Raw genomic sequence first — 21,067 nt, 5'->3', positions numbered from 1 at the left:
TTAATGGGATTTTTGGGGAATTTTCTGGGATTTTTAATAGATTTTTAATGGATTTTTAAATTGATTTTTGGGGGGGATTTTTAGGGGATTTGTTGGGAATTTTGTGGGGATTTTTTTTATTTTTTAGGAGATTTATTTGGGGATTTTTTCAATTATTTTTTAAGGGTATTTTTTGTGATTTTTAATGGACTTTTGGGGGATTTTTTTGGAATTTTTTGGGATTTTTTTGGACTTTTTTAATGGGAAATTTGGTGGCGCTACTCGAGTGGGCGTGGCCAAATGATTGACGTCTCTCTCGACCAATCAGAACGCAGAATAACTCAAGCGCCTTCTTCCCATGACTGACAACGCCCTTGTCCAATCAGCGACGCGGGGCGTGCTTTACCCTTGATCGACATTGACTTTAACCAATCAGGAGGCGTCAAGCGGGAAGCGCCGCCCAATGAGAACGCGCGGTGGGCGCTCGGCGGCCCCGCCCCCGCTATAAAAGGCTGAGGGGGTGAGGGCTGCTCCGCGCGTTCACAAGATGGCGGAGGCGGCCAATTGTATCATGGAGGTGAGCGGCGAAAATGAGGCAAAAAAAGGAAAAAAAAGGCAAAATCGGGCAAAAATCCGCCAAATCTGAGGGAAAAACGGGCTCGAAAAGGCGGAAAATGGTTAAAAAATGGGTCAAAAAGGGGTTTGGGGGGAGATTTGAGGGGCCCTGAGGGTGAGGGGGGGGGCGGCTCTGAGGGGCCCCGAGGGTTTAATGAGGAATTTTTTTTATTTTTGGGGGTTTTAATAAAGTTTTTGAGGGGTTTTTAATGAGGTTTTAAAGGTTCGGAGTGAGGTTTGGTGGGTTTTATTTTTTTAAATGGGGTTTGGGGTTTTAATGAGGTTTTTTGGGGGGTTTTAATGAGATTTTTTAGGGATTTTTAAAGGAGGTTTTGAGGAAATTTTAGTGAAGTTCGGGGAGATTTAATTGAGGTTTTTAATTAAATTTGGGGAGATTTTAATAAATCTGAGGGTTTTAATGAGTCTGGGGGCGCCTTTGGGACATTTTTGGGGTTTAAAAAGAATTTTTTAGGGAATTTTTTTGGGGAGTTTTTTTTTTTTTTTTAGGGGATTTTTTTGAGATTTTGGAGGAAATTTTTGGGATTTTTTGGTTCCGGAGCCACGTGGAGGGTCGAAAACCCAAAAAAATTCCAAAATTTTGGGTTTTGGGACCCCTAAAATTCCCAAAATCTTTTAAAATTCCAAAAAATTTGGGCTCTGGGACCCCCAAAATCCCAAAATCCGAATTTTTGGCCCCAAAAATCCCATTTTAGGGTCCCAAAAATTCAATTTTAGGGACCCCCAACTCCATTTTTGGCCCCAAAATCCAAATTTTTCTCCGATAATTTCAATTTTTTCCCCCAAATCTCCATTTTAGGTCCCCAAAAATCCCATTTTTTGTCCCAAAAATCCCAATTTTTCCCCAAAAATCTCATTTTTCCCACAAAAATCCCATTTTTTCCCCCAAACCTCCCATTTTTGTCCCAAAACCCCCATTTTTCCCTTAAAAAAATCCCATTTTTTTTTGTCCCAAAAATTCCAAATTTTTCACCAAAAAATCCCATTTTTGGTCCCAAAAAAATCTTATTTTTTCCTCCCCAAAATCCTTTTTTTTCCCCAAAAAATCTCATTTTTTCCCCAAAAATTCCAAATTTTCCCCTAAAATCCAATTTTTTCTTCCCAAAAATCCCAATTTTTCCCCCCAAAAAATCCCATTTTTGTCCCAAAAATTCCAAATTTTCTCCCAAAATCCCAATTTTTTCCCAAAAAATCCCAATTTTGTCCCAAAAATCCCAATTTTTTTCCCAAAAAAAATCCCATTTTTCTCCCAAAAATTCCAAATTTTCTCCCAAAAATCCCATTTTTGGTCCCAAAAATCCCATTTTTTCCCCCAAAACATCCCATTTTTCTCCCAAAAAATCCCATTTTTTCCTCCCAAAAAATCCAATTTTTGGTCCCAAAAATCCCATTTTCCCCCAAAACCCCCATTTTTTTTCCCCAAAAAATCCCATTTTTCTTCCAAAAATTCCAAATTTTCTCCCAAAAATCCCATTTTTACCCCAAAAATCCCTTTTTTCCTCCCAAAATCCCATTTTTTCCTCCCAAAAATCCCATTTTTTGTCCCAAAAATCCCATTTTTCCCCCAAAAAAATCCCATTTTTGTCCCAAAACCCCCATTTTTTCCCCCAAAAAAATCCCATTTTTGGTCCCAAAAATCCCTTTTTTTTTCCCCAAAAAAATCTCATTTTTTCCACAAAAAATTCCAAATTTTCCCCAAAAAAATCCCATTTTTGTCCCAAAAATCCCTTTTTTTTCTCCCAAAAATCCCATTTTTTCCCCAAAAAATCCCATTTTTACCCCAAAAATCCCATTTTTTTCCAAAAAAATCCCATTTTTTCCCCAAAAAAATCCCATTTTTTGTCCCAAAAATCCCAAATTTTCTCCCAAAAATCCCATTTTTTCCACAAAATTCCAATTTTTCCCAAAAACCCCAAATTTTGGGTGACATTTTTTGTTCTTTCCCCAGAATTTTGTTTCCTCCTTGGCTGAGGGGATGAACCTGCGCCCGCCTCGGGACCATGTAAATATAACAAAATAAATCCAATTTTGGGGCATAAAATTAAAAATCTGGGGGCAAAAAAATGAGATTTTGGAGAAAAACAAAAAAATTCTGGGGAAAAATGGCGAAAATTTGGGGAAAAAAGGTGAAAATTTGGGTGAAAATTTGAATTTTTCGGGAAAAAAAATTGAATTTTTGGAGGGGAAAATTGAATTATTTTGGGGAAATTTTGAATTCTGTGGGGAAAAGCCCAAAATTTTTTTTTTTTTTTTTGGGAAAAAGAATTTTTGGGGAATTTTTTTTTTTTTTTTTTTTTTTTGGTGGAAATTTTCGGGAATTTTCTGGAAATTTTGGGGGTTTTAATGGAATTTTACTGGAATTTTGGCATTTTAAATGGGATTTTTACGGGATTTTCACTGGAATTTCGGGAATTTTTCTGGGAATTTTGAGAATTTCAGGAATTTCGGGACCTGAGAGATCCCAAAAATGGGATTTTAATGGGATTAAATGGGATTTTAATGGAAATTTGTCATTTTTAATGGGATTTTAATGGGATTTTAATGGAAATTTGTCATTTTTAATGGGATTTTAATGGGATTTTCACTGGAATTTTGGGAATTTTGATGGGAATTCCAGGAATTTCAGGACATGAGGGATCCCAATAATGGGATTTTAATGGGATTTTGGTATTTTTAATGGGAATTTGGTGTTTTTAATGGGATTTTAATGGGATTTTATCATTTTTAATGGGATTTTCACTGGAATTTTGGGAATTTTTGTGGGAATTTTGAGAATTTCAGGATTTTGAGGCTCTGAAGGGTTTCATAACTCCAATAATGGGATTTTAATGGGATTTTAATGGGTTTTTATGGGATTTTTGCATTTTAATGGGATTTTAATGGGATTTTGTCACTTTAATGGGATTTTTAATGGAAATTTGTCATTTTTAATGGGATTTTAGTGGGATTTTCACTGGAATTTTGGGGATTTTGAGGCTCTGAGGGGTTTTATCATTTCATTAATGGAACTTTAATGGGATTTTAAGTGGATTTAATGGGACTTTAATGGGATTTTTGCGTTTTAAATGGGGTTTTCATGGGATTTTAACAGAAATTTGTCATTTTAACTGGGATTTTAATGGGATTTTCACTGGAATTTTGGGGATTTTTCTGGGAATTGCAGGAATTTGGGATTTGAGGCATTTCAGGACCCCAATAATGGGATTTTAACGGGACTTTAATGGGATTTAATGGGATTTTAATGAAATTTTGTCATTTTTAAATGGGATTTTCACTGGAATATTGGGAATTTTCATGGGAATTTCAGAACTTTTGGGATCTGAGGCATTTCAGGACTTCAACAATGGGACTTTAGTGGGATTTTAGTGCGATTTTGGTGGAAATTTATTATTTTTAATGGGATTTTAATGGGATTTTCACTGGAATTTCTTCATTTTAAATGGGATTTTCACGGGGTTTTCACTGGAATTTCGGGAATTTTGATGAGAATTTCGGGAATTTCTCTGGGATTTTGGGAATCACGGCCCTGTTGTTGCAGGGGCCCAGTAATGGGATTTTAATATGGGATTTTGTTATTTTTAATGGGAATTTGGTGTTTTTAATGGGATTTTAATGGGATTTTTGCTGGAATTTTGGGAATTTTCATGGGAAATTTGGGAATTTTGGTCTCAGAAGCCTCAGGGGGGTCCAGGGGCCCAATAATGGGATTTTAATGGGACTTTATTAAGATTTTAATGGGATTTAATGGGATTAAATGGGATTTTATGCAATTTTAATGGAATTTCATCATTTTAAATGGGATTTTCACTGGAATTTTGGGGATTTTTCTGGGAATTTCAGAACTTTTGGGATCTGAGGCATTTCAGGACCCCAATAATGGGATTTTAATTGGATTTTAATTGGATTTAATGGGATTTTAATGGGATTTTAATGGAAATTTGTCATTTTTAATGGGATTTTCACTGGAATTTCTTCATTTTAAATGGGATTTTCACGGGGTTTTCACTGGAATTTCGGGAATTTCTCTGGGAATGTGGGAGTCACGGCCCTGTTGTTGCAGGGGCCCCCCCAAGCCGTGCTCTGCCCCCCTCAGGTGTCGTGTCCCCCCGGCGAGGGCAGCGCCAAACCCTCGGCAGAGGACATGACCTCCAAGGATTATTACTTCGACTCCTACGCCCACTTCGGCATCCACGAGGTGAGAAAAATAGAAAAAATTCATTCAAAATCCATCCGGGGGGGTTTGGGGATTTTTTGGGATTTTTTTGGGATTTTTTTTGGGATTTTTTTGGGGATTTTTAGGGAATTTTTGGGGATTTTTAGGGGAGACTTTTATTCCTACACCCACTTTGGGCATCCACGAGGTGAGAAAAATACACAAATTTAATTCAAAAATAATTTTGGGGGGTTTGGGGATTTTTTTGGAACTTTTTGGGGATTTTTTGGGGATTTTTAGGGGATTTTCAGCCAAAATCGTTGATTTTTTATCAAATTTCAGCCAATTTTTACAGGAATTTCAGATTTTTTTGGGGGATTTCACCCATCCCAACCACATTTTAAACTCCTCCATATAAATTTTATAATTCCACATTTAATTTTTGTGTGTTTTTCTCCCCCAGAAGATACCGAAGGAAAAATTGGAATTTTTAGGGACGATTTTGAGCCAAAATCCTCAAATTTTCATCAAATTTCCGCCAATTTTTACAGGAATTTTGGGATTTTTTTAGGATTTCTCAAATCCCAGGGGAATTTTGAGGTTCTCCAAGTCAATTTTGGGTTCCCAAACTCCATTTTTTGTTCTCCAGGAGATTCTGAAGCCCAAAGTGGAATTTTTAGGGACCATTTTGAGCCGATTTTGGTCAAATTTTTGCAGATTTTCACAGGAATTTCGGATTTTTTTGGGGATTTCACGCCTCTTAAATAAACTTTGACATTCCCCAGGTAGATTTTAATTTAAATTAATATTTTTTTCCCTGTTTTTTCCCCCCAGGAGATGCTGAAGGACGAGGTTCGCACCCTGACCTACCGCAACTCCATGTTCCACAACCGGCACCTGTTCAAGGACAAAGTGGTGCTGGACGTGGGCAGCGGCACCGGGATCCTCTGCATGTTCGCGGCCAAGGCCGGCGCCAGGAGGGTCATCGGGGTAAAGACAAAATTTTGGGGAAAAATTGGGAAAAATTTGAGGGATTTTGGGTGAAATTTGGGCGAATTTTGGGCGTTTTTCGGTGATTTTCGCGCAGTTTTTTTGGTGAAATTCGAATGAGTCCTGGAGAGAATTTTGGTGGTTTGGGGTTGATTTTTAAGGTTTTCTGGGGATTTGAGGGGTTTTAGGAGAAATTTGGGAGGATTTTGGGTGAAATTTGGGAAAAAATTGGGTGAAATTTGAGCCATTTTTGGGTGTTTTTAGGTGGAATTTTTTGGCGGAATTTAAACAAATTTTGGGGGAGTTTTGGGGGTCCTGGAAGGAATTTAAGGAGTTTGGGGTTGATTTTTAAGGATTTTTGGGGATTTGAGGGATTTTAGGAGAAATTTGGGGGATTTTGGGGGAATTTTGAGGGATTTTGGGTGAAATTTGGAGGAATTTGGGGGATTTTGGGGCAGCTTTGGGCGGTTTGTGGTGCTGGACGTGGGCAGCGGCACCGGGATCCTCTGCATGTTCGCGGCCAAGGCCGGCGCCAGGAGGGTCATCGGGGTGAGACCGAAATTTGGGGGAAATTTGGGAAAAAATTGGGAAAAATTTGAGGGATTTTGGGTGAAATTTGGGCATTTTTTGGGCGTTTTTTGGCGATTTTCGCGCAATTTTTTTTTTGCAAAATTTGGGTGAATTTGGGGGAGTTTTGGGAGACTTGAAGGGGATTTAGGTTTATTTTTGGGGTTTTTTTGGAAAATTTTGGGGGATTTTGAGTGAAATTTAGGAAAAAATTGGGTGAAATTTGGGTGAAATTTGGGCGATTTTTGGGCGTTTTTCGGCGATTTTCGCGCAATTTTTTGGTGAAAATCGAGTGAGTTTGGGGGAGTTTTGGGGGTTCTGGAGGGAAATTTAGAGGTTTGGGGTTGATTTTTAAGGATTTTTGGGGATTTTGGGAAAAAATTTGAGGGATTTTGAGTGAAATTTGGGAAAAAATTGGGTGAAATTTGAGCCATTTTTGGGCGTTTTCCGGCGATTTTTGCGTAATTTTTTGGCAAAATTTTGGGCAAATTCAGGGCAGATTTAAAGATGGTTTGGGGATCCTGAAGAGGATTTAGGTTTGGTTTTGGAGATTTTTGGGGATTTTTTGGGAGAAATTTGGGGGATTTGGGAAAAAATCGAGTGAAATTTGGGCGATTTTTGGGCGTATTTCGGCGATTTTCGCACAATTTTTTTGGTGAAATTTTGAGTGAGTTTGGGGGTCCTGGAGGGAATTTAAAAGGGTTTGGGGTTGGTTTTTAGGGAATTTTGGGAATTTTAGGAGAAAATTGAGGGGTTTTGGGAAAAAATTGGGTGAAATTTGAGGGATTTTGGGTGAAATTTGAGCCATTTTTGGGCGTTTTTTGGCGATTTTCGCGCAATTTTTTTGGGTGAAATTTTGAGTGAGTTTAGGGGAGTTTTGGGGGTTCTGGGGGGAAATTTAGGGGATTTAGATTTGGTTTTAGGAACTTTTGGGGATTTTGGGAGAAATTTGGGGGATTTTGGGTGAAATTTGGGAAAAAATTGGGTGAAATTTGAGCCATTTTTGGGCGTTTTTCGGCGATTTTCGCGCAGATTTTTGGTGAAATTTTGACTGAGTTTGGGAGTCCTGGAGAAAATTTAAAGAGGTTTGGTTTTAGGAATTTTGGGGATTTTTTGGGAGAAATTTGGGGGATTTTGGGAAAAAATTGGGTGAAATTTGAGCCATTTTGGGTGAAATTTGGGCGATTTTTGGGCGTTTTTCGGCGATTTTCGTGCAATTTTTTGGGTGAAAATCGAGTGAGTTTGGGGCAGATTTTGGGGAGATTTGGGTTCTTGAAATGAATTTAGGGGATTTAGGTTTGGTTTTAGGAATTTTAGGGATTTTTAGGGAAAATTTGGGGGATTTTGGGAAAAAATTGGGTGAAATTTGAGGGATTTTGGGCCATTTTTGAGGGTTTTTTGGTGATTTTCGCGCAATTTTTTTTTGCGAAATTTGAGCAAATTCAGGGGAGTTTTGGGGGTTCTTGAGAGAATTTAGGGGATTTAGGTTTAGTTTTGGAGATTTTTGGGCCTTTTTTGGGAAAAATTTGGGAGGATTTTGGGTGAAATTTGAGCGTTTTTTGGGCATTTTTTGGAAATTTTTTTGGCAAAATTTTGAGTGAATTTGGGGCAGATTTTTGGGGAGTTTTGGGGGGTCCTGGAGGAAATTTAAAGGCGTTTGGGGTTAATTTTTAAGAATTTTTGGGGATTTGTGAGATTTTAGGAGAAATTTGGGAGGATTTTGGGTGAAATTTGAGCGATTTTGGGGCAAATTTGGGCGATTTTTGGGCATTTTTTGGGGATTTTCGCGGAAATTTTTTTGGCAAAATTTTGAGCAAATTTGGGGCAGATTTTGGGGTGTTTTGGGAGTTTTTTGGGGTGTTTTGGGGTGTTTTTTGTGGATTTTGGGGTGACTGTGCCTCCCCCAGATCGAGTGCTCGAGCATCTCCGACTACGCCGTGAAGATCGTCAAGGCCAACAAACTGGACCACGGTGAGAGCCCCAAAAATGGCCAAAATCGCCCCAAAAATCCCCCAAAATCACCCCAAAAACACCCCAAAAATCACCTGAAAAATAGCCCCAAAATCACCCCAAAAAAGGCCCAAAATTACCCCAAAAATCCACCAAAAACATCCCAAAAATCACCTCAAAAACAGCCCAAAACCACCCCAAAAATGCCCCAAAAATCCACTAAAAACACCCCAAAAATCATCTCAAAAATGCCTCAAAAATTCACTAAAAACACCCCAAAAATCACCCCCAAAATCACCCAAAAAGGCCCAAAATTACCCCAAAAATCACCTCAAAAAAAGGCCCAAAATTACCCGAAAAATGCCCCAAAAATCAACCAAAAACACCCCAAAAATGCCCCAAAAATCCGCTAAAAACACCCCAAAAATCACCTCAAAAATAGCCCAAAAATGCCAATAAGAAACTCCAAAAATCAGCCCAAAAACACCCCAAAAATCACCCCAAAAAGGCCCAAAATCACCCAAAAAGGCCCCAAAAATCACCTCAAAAATAGCCCCAAAATCGCCCCAAAAATGATCCCAAAAAGGCCCAAAAATCACACCAAAAAATCCACTAAGAAACCCAAAAAAATCACCCCAAAAACTCCCCAAATCACCCAAAAAATCCTCCCCAAAAACACCCAAAAATGCCCGAAATTACCCCAAAAATCCCCCCAAAAAACCTCCCAAATATCTCCCAAAAATTCTCCAAAAATTCAGGAAAGATCCCAAAAAGTCCTAAATATTCTCTAAAAAATCCTCTAAAAAAATGAATCAAAAACCACCAAAAAAATCCCTGAAAAAATCCCAAAAAACGACTTGAAACTCAAAAAAAAAAAAAAAAAAAGACACCAAAAAATTCCTAAAAAAAGCCCCAAAAAATCCTTGAAAAATCCAGAAAAATTCCAAAAAAATTCCTAATAAAAACCCGCAAAAAAAACCTTCAAAAAATCCTTTAAAAAGCCTCAAAAAATCCCTAAAAAACCACAAAAGAATCGCAAAAAAAGCCCCAAAAATCAAAAAAATCCCACAAAAAAAAAAAATCACAATTCCCTGAACAAACCACAAAAACTCCCCAAAAACCTCCTAAAAAAAAGCCCTAAAATTAAAAAATAACTAAAAAAAAACCACTTTAAAAAAGCCCCTTAAATAATCCCTAAAAAATAAAAAAAAAAAATTCAGGAAAAATTCATGAAAAATCAAAAAAAAATCCAAAAAAAGTGAAAAAAATTCGAAAAAAATCACGAAAAAATTCAAAAAAAAACCCGAAAAAAATTCCGAAAAAAATCCCAAAAATTCCTTTAAAATCACTAAAAATCCCCTTAAATAATCCCTAAAAAATCCCAAAAAAATTCAGTAAAAATTCGAAAAAAATTCAAAAAAAATTCGAAAAAAATCCAAAAAAACTTTGAAAAAAATTCAAAAAAATTCGAAAAAAATTCAGAAAAAAATTCAAAAAAAATTCGAAAAAATCCCTAAAAAATCCCAAAAATATTCAGTAAAAATTCATTAAAAATTCAAAAAAAATTCAAAAAAATTCGAAAAAAATCCAAAAAAAATTCAAAAAAAATCCAAAAAAAATCCGAAAAAAGTCCAAAAAAACCCCAAAAAAATCCCCCCAAAAATCTGAAAAAAATCCCAAAAATTCCTGATTTTTTATTTTACCCAAAATGTTTATTTTTCAGTGGTTTCCATCATCAAGGGGAAGGTGGAGGAGGTGGAGCTGCCCGTGGACAAGGTCGACATCATCATCAGTGAGTGGATGGGCTACTGCCTGTTCTACGAGTCCATGTTAAACACCGTCATCTACGCCCGCGACAAGTGGCTGGTGAGGCCCCAAAATCCCTCAGATTTACCCCAAAAATGGCCAAAATTTACCCCAAAAATATCCCCAATTTAGCCCAAAAATTGTGGGGAAAAATGGTAAAAGTTTGAGGAAAAAATGGTCAAAAATTGCCATTTTTTTAATGTTTTTAAGGGTTAAAAAATGGGATTTTTGCTCCAAAATTCAGCCCAAAAATATCCAGAATTCTGTCCAAAAAATCCCTAAAATTCAGCCCAAAAATCCTCAAAATTCAGCCCAAAAATACCCAAAATTCACCCCAAAAATTGTGGGATTTCAGGCCAAAAATCACAGAAATTCAACCCAAAATTCGGTTCAAAAATCACCAAAATTCACCCCAAAAATATCCAAAATTCAGCCCAAAAATCACCAAAAAAAAACCCCAAAAAATCACCAAAATTCAGTTCAAAAGTCCTCAAAATTCAGCCCAAAAATATCCAGAATTTATCCCAAAAATTTCCGGGAAAAAATGGTCAAAAATCGCGATTTTTTTCAACATATCGAAGGGTTAAGAAATGGGATTTTTGCTCCAAAATTCAGCCCAAAAATCTCTAAAATTCTGTCAAAAAATCTCCAGAATTCAGCCCGAAAATCACTGAAATTCAGCCCAAAAATCCCCAAAATTCAGCCAAAAATCACCAAAATTCAGTTCAAAAATCACCGAAATTCAGCCTAAAAATATCCAGAATTCAGCCCAAAATTCACCCTAAAAAACCCCAAAAAAATCACCAAAATTCAGTTCAAAAATCCCCAAAATTCAGCCCAAAAATATCCAGAATTTATCCTAAAAATTCTGGGAAAAAATGGTCAAAAATCACCTTTTTTTTTGAGATTTAAAAGGCTTAAAAATGGGATTTTTTTGGCCAAAAATTCACCCAAAGAGCCCCAAAATTCAGCCCAAAAATCCCCAAAATTCTCAACACCGTCATCTACGCCCGGGACAAGTGGCTGGTGAGGCCCCAAAATCGCTCAGATTTACCCCAAAAATGGCCAAAATTTACCCCAAAAATATCCCCAATTTAGCCCAAAAAATCGGGGAAAAAATGGTAAAAGTTTGAGGAAAAAATGGTCAAAAATTGCCATTTTTTTAATGTTTCGAAGGGTTAAAAAATGGGATTTTTGCTCCCAAATTCAGCCCAAAAATCTCCAGAATTCACCCCCAAAATCCCCAAAATTCAGCCCAAAAATCACCAAAATTCAGTTCAAAAATCACCGAAATTCAGCCTAAAAATATCCAGAATTCAGCCCAAAATTCACCCTAAAAAATCACCAAAATTCAGCCCAAAAATCACCAAAAAAAACCCCCAAAAAATCACCAAAATTCAGTTCAAAAATCCCCAAAATTCAGTTCAAAAATCTTCAAAATTCAGCCCAAAAATATCCAGAATTTATCCTAAAAATTCTGGGAAAAAATGGTCAAAAATCGCCTTTTTTTTTTGAGATATAAAAGGCTTAAAAATGGAATTTTTTGGCCAAAAAATCAGCCAGAGAACCACAAATTTCAGCCCAAAAATCACAGCAATTCAGCCCAAAAATTCCCCTAATCCACCCCAAAATTCAGCCTAAAAATCACCAAAATTCAGCCTAAAAATCACAGAAAATCAACTGAAAAAATACCCAAAATTCACCTCAAAAATCCCTTAAAATCCCTTAAAAATAAAGTAAAAAAAACCTCAAAATTCCCAAAAATTTCTGAATGATCACTCAGCCCCTCCCCTAAATTTGGGAATTCATAAATTCCCTAAAAATTTGGGAAATTCCCTAAAAAAAATGATGAATTTTTCTATTTCCAGACTCCTGATGGTTTGATTTTCCCCGACCGAGCGACACTTTACGTCACGGCCATCGAGGACCGGCAGTACAAGGATTACAAAATTCACTGTGAGAAATTTAAATATTTGGGGGAAAAATCCAAAAAAATTCCCAAAAAATCCCCCAAATTTTTGGGGAATTATTGGAGAATTTTTTGGAATTTTTTTGGGATTTTTTTTGGCGGTTTTGGGGATTTTTTGGGTGATTTTTAGGGATTTTTTAAATTTTTTTTTTTAATTTTGGGGATATTTTTTTGGAGGATTTTTTTGGGGTTTTTTGGAGAATTTTGGGATGGGAATTTTTGGGATTTTTGGGGGATTTTTTGGGGAATTTTTCAGGAATTTTTCGGGGATTTTTCAGAAATTTTTGGGGATTTTTGGGAATTTTTTGGGATTTTTTTTGGGATTTTTTGGATTATTTTTAGGGGTTTTTAAAACATTTTTATTTTAATTTTGGGGAATTTTTTTCAGGATTTTTTGGGAATTTTTGGGGATTTTTTGGGGGAATTTTTGAAGATTTTTTTGGGATTTTTTGGGAATTTTTTGGGGAATTTTTGGGGAATTTTGGGGGATTTTTGAGGATTTTTGGGGGAATTTTTGGGGAATTTTTTGGGGAATTTTTGGGGAATTTTTGAGGGAATTTTTTGGGGTAATTTTTGAGAATTTTTTGGGATTTTTTTTTTTTATTTTTTGGGGATAAATTCCCAAATTTTTGGCCAAAGATCCAGATAAAAATTCCCAAAAAATTTGGGGTAAAATTCTGGATTTTTTGACAAAATTTCTGCTTCGAAACCTCAAAAAAATTGAATAAAAATCCCAAAAAATACCTAAAAAATTCCAAAAAAAATGGAATAAAAATGCAATAAAACCACGAAATTTCATCGGATTTTTTCGGGGTTTTTTCCTAAAATATTTTCTAATTATTTTTAATTAAAATTTGATTTTTTTGGCCCAAATTCAGGGTGGGAGAACGTTTATGGCTTTGACATGTCGGGCATTAAGGACCCACCGGGGTCGGGATTTTTGAGGATTTTTTGGGGATTTTTTTGAGAATTTTTTGGGATTTTTTGGGAATTTTTTTGAGGATTTTTTGATGATTTCTGGGGGGGTTTTTTGGGGATTTTTTTGGGATTTTTGAGGATTTTTGGGGGGAATTTTTGGGGATTTTTGGGGGGATTTTTGGGAATTTTTTGGGATTTTTGGGGGATTTTTTGGGAAATTTTGGGGGAATTTTTCAGGAATTTTTTAGGAATTTTTTGGGGAATTTTTTTGGAGAATTTTTTGAGGATTTTTTGGGGAATTTTTGAAGATTTTTTTGAGAATTTTTGGGGATTTTTTGGGGAATTTTTGAGAAATTTTTGGGGAATTTTTGGGGATTTTTTGGGGGATTTTTTGGGGATTTTTTTGGGATAATTTTTGATAATTTTTTGGGATTTTTTTTTAATTTTTTTTTAATAAATTCTCAAAATTTTGACCAATAATTTTTAATGGAAATTCCCAAAAAAAAAATTGAGAATTTTGGACAAAATTTTTGCTTCGAAATCTCAATAAAATTGAATAAAAATCACCAAAAATGACCAAAAAATTGCTGTAAAAATATGATTTTTTACTGGATTTTTTCCGGATTTTTTTCTAAATTTATTTTTAATTATTTTTAACTAAAATTTGATTTTTTGGGCCCCAAAATTCAGGGTGGGAGAACGTTTATGGCTTTGACATGTCGGGCATTAAGGACCCACCGGGGTCGGGATTTTTGGGGATTTTTTGGGGATTTTTTTTGAGGATTTTTGGGGGAATTTTTGGGGATTTTTTTGGGGATTTTTTGGGCAATTTTTGGGGATTTTTTGGGGGGATTTTTTTGGGATTTTTGGGGGGAATTTTTGGGGATTTTTGGGGGGATTTTGGGGAATTTTTTGGGATTTTTGGGGGATTTTTTGGGAAATTTTGGGGGAATTTTTCAGGAATTTTTCAGGAATTTTTTGGGGATTTTTTTTGGAGAATTTTTTGAGGATTTTTTGGGGAATTTTTGAAGATTTTTTTGAGAATTTTTGGGGATTTTTTGGGGAATTTTTGAGAAATTTTTGGGGATTTTTTGGGGGATTTTTTGGGGATTTTTTTGGGATAATTTTTGATAATTTTTTTGGATTTTTTTTTTAATTTTTTTTTAATAAATTCTCAAAATTTTGACCAATAATTTTTAATGGAAATTCCCCAAAAAAAAATTGAGAATTTTGGACAAAATTTTTGCTTCGAAATCTCAATAAAATTGAATAAAAATCACCAAAAATGACCAAAAAATTGCTGTAAAAATATGATTTTTTACTGGATTTTTTCCGGATTTTTTTCTAAATTTATTTTTAATTATTTTTAACTAAAATTTGATTTTTTTGGCCCGAATTCAGGGTGGGAGAACGTTTATGGCTTTGACATGTCGTGCATTAAGGACCCACCGGGGTCGGGATTTTTGGGGATTTTTTGGGGATTATTTTGAGAATTTTTGGGGGAATTTTTGGGGATTTTTTTGGGGATTTTTTGGGGTTTTTTTTGATGATTTTTTGGGGATTTTTTGAGGCATTTTGGGGGATTTTTTTGGGGAAATTTTGAGGAATTTTTGGGGGAATTTTTTGGGATAATTTTTGATAATTTTTTGGGATTTTTTTTTTAATTTTTTGGGTATAAATTCTCAAATTTTTGGTGAAAGATTTTTAATGGGAATGTCCCAAAAAAATGGGGAATTTTGGACAAAATTTTTGCTTCGAAATTTTAAAAAAATTGAATAAAAATGACAAAAAAATGCCAAAAAATTGCGATAAAAATGCGAATTTTTGTCGGATTTTTTCCGGATTTTTTTCTGAAATATTTTCTAATTATTTTTAATTAAAATTTGATTTTTTTGGCCCCAAATTCAGGGTGGGAGAACGTTTATGGCTTTGACATGTCGTGCATTAAGGACGTGGCCATCAAGGAGCCCCTGGTGGACGTGGTGGACCCGAAGCAGCTGGTGACCAACGCCTGCCTCATCAAGGTCAGGAAAAATAGGAAAAAATCAAATTATTTTGGGGAAAAATTAAAAAAAATTTATATAGAAATGGCTCAGGGGGGTGAAGGAAAAAAATGGGAATTTTTAGGGATTTTTTGCAGGTTTTTTTCCAATTTTTTTGAGGTTTTTTGGTGAATTTTTCTGATTTTTTTGGGATTTTTTGTCTTTTTTTTTTTCTCATTTTTCCGTGGTTTTTTCTCTTTTTTTTCTCATTTTTTCGTGGGTTTTTTTTTTCTTTCTTTTTGCTTTTTTTTCCTGTTTTTTTTTCATTTTTTTGCTCATTTTTCCTTTTTTTTTCATTTTTTTGCTCATTTTTCCTTGTTTTTTTTTCTAATTTTTTCCCTGATTTTTCCCAGTTTTTACTCTTTTTTTTTTCATGTTTTTCCCTGGGTTTTTTTCCCCAATTTTCCCCAATTTTTCCACTTTTTCTCTCATTTCTTTTCCTGATTTTTCCTGTTTTTTTCCTTTTTTTTTTCCCAATTCTTTTTTCCACTTTTTTTTCTTTCCCTGATTTTTTTCCTTAATTTTTTCACCTTTTATTTTTCCTTTTTTTCCCTGATTTTCCCCAATTTTTTCCTGTTTTTTTTCCTGTTTTTTCCCCAATTTTTCCCTTTTTTTCTCCTGATTTTTCCCAATTTTTTCCTGTTTTTTTTTCCTGGTTTTTTTTCCTGATTTTTCCAAAATTTTCCCCTTTTTTTCAGTTTCTCTGAATTTTCCCAGTTTTTTCCAATTCTTTTCCTCTTTTTTCCCATTTTTAGGTCATTTTTAACCCAATTTTCGTCATTTTTTCACCAAATTTTCTCCATTTTTTCACCAAATTTTCCCAAATTTTCTCTATTTTTCTATTTTTTCCCCCCGGAATTCAATATTTACACAGTGAAGGTGAAGAAGTTGAAATTGAGATCATTTTTGACTATTTTTAACCCAATTTTCCCCATTTTTAGGCCATTTTTTGTGTGATTTTTGTCATTTTTTCGTTATTTTTTCACCGATTTTCTCCATTTTTTCACCAAATTTCCCCAAATTTTCTCTATTTTCCTATTTTTCCCCCAGGAAATGAACATTTACAGAGTGAAGGTGGAGAAACTGAAATTGGAGTTAATTTTAAGTCATTTTAGGTCATTTTTAACCCAATTTTCGTCATTTTTTCATCATTTTTTCACCGATTTTCTCCATTTTTTCACCAAATTTCCCCAAATTTTCTCTATTTTTCTATTTTCCCCCCAGGAAATGGACATTTACACGGTGAAGGTGGAGGAGCTGAATGAGTCATTTCTAACCCAATTTTCCCCATTTTTAGGTCGTTTTTTGTGCAATTTTCGTCGTTTTTTCGTCATTTTTTCACCAAATTTCACCATTTTTTTTTTCTAATTTTATTTTTTTTCCCCATTTTTTCCCCCAGGAGGTGGACATTTACACGGTGAAGGTGGAGGAGCTGAATGAATCATTTCTAACCCAATTTTCTCCATTTTTAGGTCGTTTTTTGTGCGATTTTCGTCATTTTTTCACCAAATTTTGTCATTTTTTCGTCATTTTTTCACCGATTTTCTCCATTTTTTCGCTGTTTTTTCACAAATTTTCCCTTTTTTTCCATTTTTCTCCCCAGGAGGTGGACATTTACACAGTGAAGGTGGAGGAGCTGACGTTCACAGCCCCGTTCTGTCTCCAGGTGAAGCGCAACGATTACGTTCACGCCCTCGTCGCCTATTTCAACATCGAGTTCACGCGGTGCCACAAGAGAACCGGATTCTCCACAAGTAATTTGGGGTTAATTTTGAGAAATTTGGGCAATTTGGGATTTTTGGGAATTTTTTGGGATTTTTTTGGATTTTTTTCGGATTTTTTAAGGGGGTTTTTGGACATTTTTTTGATTTTTTTCCGATTTTTTAAGGGTTTTTTTCGAATTTTTTTAGATTTTTTTTTAGATATTTTTTGGGAATTTTTAAGGGTTTTTTTAGGGGAGGTTTTCGGGATTTTTTTGGAATTTTTTCAGAATTTTTGGGATTTTTTTAAGGGATTTTTTTGGGATTTTTCGGCGATTTTTTCAGGGATTTTTTTGCGTTTTTTTGGGGATTTTTTGTGGAATTTTTCCAGAATTTTTTGCGGAATTTTTTTGGGATTTTTGGAGATTTTTTGGGAATTTTTCAGGGATTTTTTCCTGGATTTTTGGGAATTTTTTGGGATTGTTTTAGCAGATTTTCTTGCGAAATTTTAAGGGATTTTTGGGGATTTTTTAGGGATTTTTTGGGATTTTTTTGGGATTTTTGGGGGATTTTTCCAGGGAGTTTTGATCACCAATTTCAACATCGAGTTCACCCGGTGCCACAAGAGAACCGGATTCTCCACAAGTAATTTGGGGTTAATTTTGAGAAATTTGGGCAATTTGGGATTTTTGGGAATTTTTTGGGATTTTTTGGGATTTTTTTCTGATTTTTTTCTGATTTTTTAAGGGTTTTTTTGGTGGTTTTTTTTTATTTTTAAGGGGTTTTTTTTATTTTTTTCGGAATTTTTTTAGATTTTTTTTTTATTATTTTTAAGGGGGTTTTGGGTGATTTTTATTTGGGGTTTTTTGGGGGATTTTTTTGGAATTTTAGGGATTTTTTTTGGAATTGTTTGAGGGATTTTTTTGGAATTTTTTGAGGAATTTTGGGAATTTTCGGCAATTTTTTCACGATTTTTTTTGCAGAATTTTTCGGGGTTTTTTAGGATATTTTTTCAGGGACTTTTTGGGGGAAATTTTTCAGATTTTTTTGGTGATTTTTTGGGGGGGGTTGGGATTTTTGGGGGGATTTTTTTGGGGCATTTTTGGGATTTTTTGCGCAATAGGAAAAATTAGCTAAAAATAAATGGAAAAAAAAACCAGAAAAATTGGGGGGAAAAATTGAAAAAAATAGAGAAAAAAGTAGAAAAAAAAATTGATTTAAAAATGGAAAAGAATTGATTAAAAATTGGAAAAAAATAAGAAAAATTTGATAAAAAATTGGAAAAAATAGGAAAAAAAACTGGATAGAAAATAAGAAAAAAATCAAGAAAAATTGGGGAAAAAATTGATGTAAAAAATTGGGAAAAAATTAATGAAAAATCGGAAAAAATTAGGAAAAAGTTGATTAAAAATTGGAACTAAAATAGGGAAAAAATCTGAAAAAAATCGAAAAAATATAGGAAAAATCAAGAAAAAATGGGAAAAAAATTGAAAAAAAAATAGGAAAAAAATTGATGAAAATTTGGAAAAAAATAGGAAAAAATTGGGAAAAAAATACGAAAAAAAATCAAGAAAAATTGGGAAAAAAATCTTTAAAAAAATAGGAAAAAAATCCAAAAAAATAGGAAAAAATCGGGATAATTTCTCCAGGATTTTGAGGTGATTTTGGGTGGATTTTTGATGATTTTTGGTGCATTTTCAGGTCCAGAATCGCCGTACACCCACTGGAAACAGACGGTGTTTTACATGGAGGAATATTTGACCGTCAAGAGCGGGGAGGAGATTTTTGGAACCATCACCATGAAACCCAACGCCAAAAACAACGTGAGAAAAGCAGAATTTGGGGGATTTTTTTGGGAATTTTTTGGGGATTTTTTGGGGATTTTTTCGGGATTTTTTGGGATTTTTTGGGGGATTTTTGTGTATTTTTGGGGCTTTTTTTGGGATATTTTTAGGAAACCTTTGTGGCATTTTTTCGGGATTTTTTGGGATTTTTGGGGGATTTTTTGGGATTTTTGTGGCATTTTTTCGGGATTTTTTGGGATTTTTTGAGGGTTTTTTGGGAATTTTTTTGGAATTTTTTTGGATTTGTTTGTGGATTTTTTTGAGATTTTTTTGTGGATTTTTTGGGGGATTTTTTGTGGATTTTTTAGGATTTTTTTGGGAATTTTTTGGGATGTTTTTGGGGGGATTTTTTGGGGATTTTTTGTGGACTTTTGTGGATTTTTTTGGGAATTTTTTTGGAATTTTTTGTGTATTCTTGGGGGGTTTTTCTGGGATTTTTTTAGGAAATTTTTGTGTATTTTGGGGGGATTTTTTGGGGGATTTTTTGGGATTTTTTGAGGGATTTTTTTAGGGGGATTTTGAGGGATTTTTTAGGAATTTTTTTGGAATTTTTTGTGGATTTTTGTGGATTTTTTTTCATGGATTTTTTTGGAATTCTTTTGGATTTTTTTGTGGATTTTTTTGGGGATTTTTGGGAATTTTTTTGGGAATTTTTGGGGGGATTTTTTGGGGTTTTTTCGGGATTTTTAAGGAATTTTTAGGGAAATTTTGGGGGATTTTTTTGGGATTTTTTTAGGAATCTTTTGTGGAATTTTTACGGATTTTTTGTGGATTTTTTTGGGAATTTTTTGGGGTAATTTTTTGTAGATTTTTTGAGAGATTTTTTAGGGTATTTTTTTGGGAATTTCTTGGGATTTTGGGAGGATTTTTTGGGGATTTTTTTAGGAATTTTTGGGGAATATTTTGTGGTTTTTTTGAATTTTTTGAAAATTTTGGGGAATTTTTTGGGAACTTTTTCTGGATTTTTGTGGATTTTTGAGAAGTTTTTATTATTATTTTTGGGCCATTTTTTAGGGGTTTTTTTGGGAATTTTTTGGAATTTTTTTGGATTTTTATGGAATTTTTTGGGGATTTTTTGGGATTTTTATGGAATTTTTTGGGGATTTTTTGGGGTTTTTTTGGGAAATTTTTTGAGGATTTTTGGGGATTTTTTTATTATTTGGGGAATTTTTTAAACGGTTTTTGGGGGGATTTTTTGAGGTTTTTTGGATGGATTTTTGGGGGGGATTTTTTAATATTTTTGTGGGATTTTTGGGGGGTTTTTTTGGTTTATTTGTGTGGGATTTTTCAACTGTTTGGAGAATTTAGGAGCAAACTGGAGTATTTTGGGTTTGAATTTTAAATTTTGGGAGGGAATTTGGGAGGAAATTTGGGAATTTTGACAATTTTAAAACAATTTTGTGATAAAATTTGGGGATTTTACGGGAGTAATTTTAATTTATTTAATGACAGGAAATTTTAAATTAATTTTAATTAATTTTTATTAATTTTTAATGGTTAAAATTTTGTTTTTTCTCCTAAAAAAGCGAGACCTGGATTTCACCATCGACCTGGACTTCAAGGGGCAGCTCTGTGAACTCTCCTGCTCCACCGATTATCGCATGCGTTAGGGGGCCCCAAAATCCCCCAAAATCACCCCAAAAACACCCCAAAAAAACCCCAAAATCCTCCCCAAAAATCCCCCAAAAAATCAAAAAAAAATTTAAAAAAAAAATCCCAAATTTTGGGCGCTGCAGTTCCCGGGTTTGGCCACAAGGCGGCGCCAAAATGGCCCAAAAATTCTCAATTTTTTGGGTTTTTTTTTTCCTCAGTTTGGACCCAAATTTTGGGGGTTTTTTCCTTAATTTTGACCCAAATTTTTGGGATTTTTTTCTCAATTTAGACCCCAAATTTTGGGGGTTTTTTCCTTCAATTTGGACCCAAATTTTGGGGATTTTTTTCTCAATTTTTGGGGATTTTTTTTTTTTTTCTCAATTTAGACCCAAATTTTGGGGATTTTTTTCTCAATTTAGATCCGAATTTTGAGGATTTCTTTTTATTTTGGGATCCTGAATTTTGGGGGTTTTTTTATTATTTAAAAACCGAATTTTGGGGATTTTTTTCTCAATTTTTGGGGATTTTTTTTCCTCAATTTGGACCCAAATTTTGGGATTTTTTTCCCCCAAATTTGGAGTTTTTTCCCTTTTTTTATTCCCAAAATTTTGGGTTTTTTCCCTTTTTTTTCCCCAAAATTTTGAATTTTTTCCCCAAATTTTTGGGATTTTTTTCTCTATTTTTTCTCTTTTTTCGCCCCAATTTTTTTGGGGATCCTCGAAATTTTTTTTTTCCCCAAAATTCGGGTTCAACTTCAAAAAAATTTGGGATTTTCCTTCAAATTTTGGGGGATTTTGGGGCGGATTTTGGGGTTTTTCCCCCCTTTGTAACTTATGTTTTTATATCAAATAAAGGAAATAAAGGGGACGGGCTCAAGTTTTGTTTTTTGGGGGTGAAAAATTTGGGAAAAATTTAAAAAAATA

At 34.3% G+C, this 21,067-nt stretch overlaps 1 protein-coding gene across 1 annotated transcript; it reads left to right on the top strand.

Annotated features, from left to right (window-relative positions):
• The first annotated feature begins 395 nt into the window (after positions 1–395).
• On the top strand, positions 396–20,444 carry PRMT1 (protein arginine methyltransferase 1). Its single transcript, XM_083882068.1, has 10 exons — positions 396–556; positions 4,706–4,807; positions 5,600–5,755; positions 8,230–8,293; positions 9,996–10,138; positions 11,947–12,034; positions 14,874–14,989; positions 16,611–16,761; positions 18,409–18,530; positions 20,078–20,444. Exons 1-10 carry the CDS (start codon positions 527–529, stop codon positions 20,159–20,161), a joined length of 1,056 nt encoding a protein of 351 aa, XP_083738194.1. The 5' UTR covers positions 396–526; the 3' UTR covers positions 20,162–20,444.
• Positions 20,445–21,067: the final 623 nt, after the last annotated feature.

This window comes from Zosterops lateralis, assembly GCF_965231275.1.
Source record: "Zosterops lateralis genome assembly, chromosome: 37".
NCBI lineage: Eukaryota > Metazoa > Chordata > Aves > Passeriformes > Zosteropidae > Zosterops > Zosterops lateralis.
Note: the sequence above shows the minus strand (reverse complement) of the source record. Positions and strands in the feature narration are given on the sequence as shown.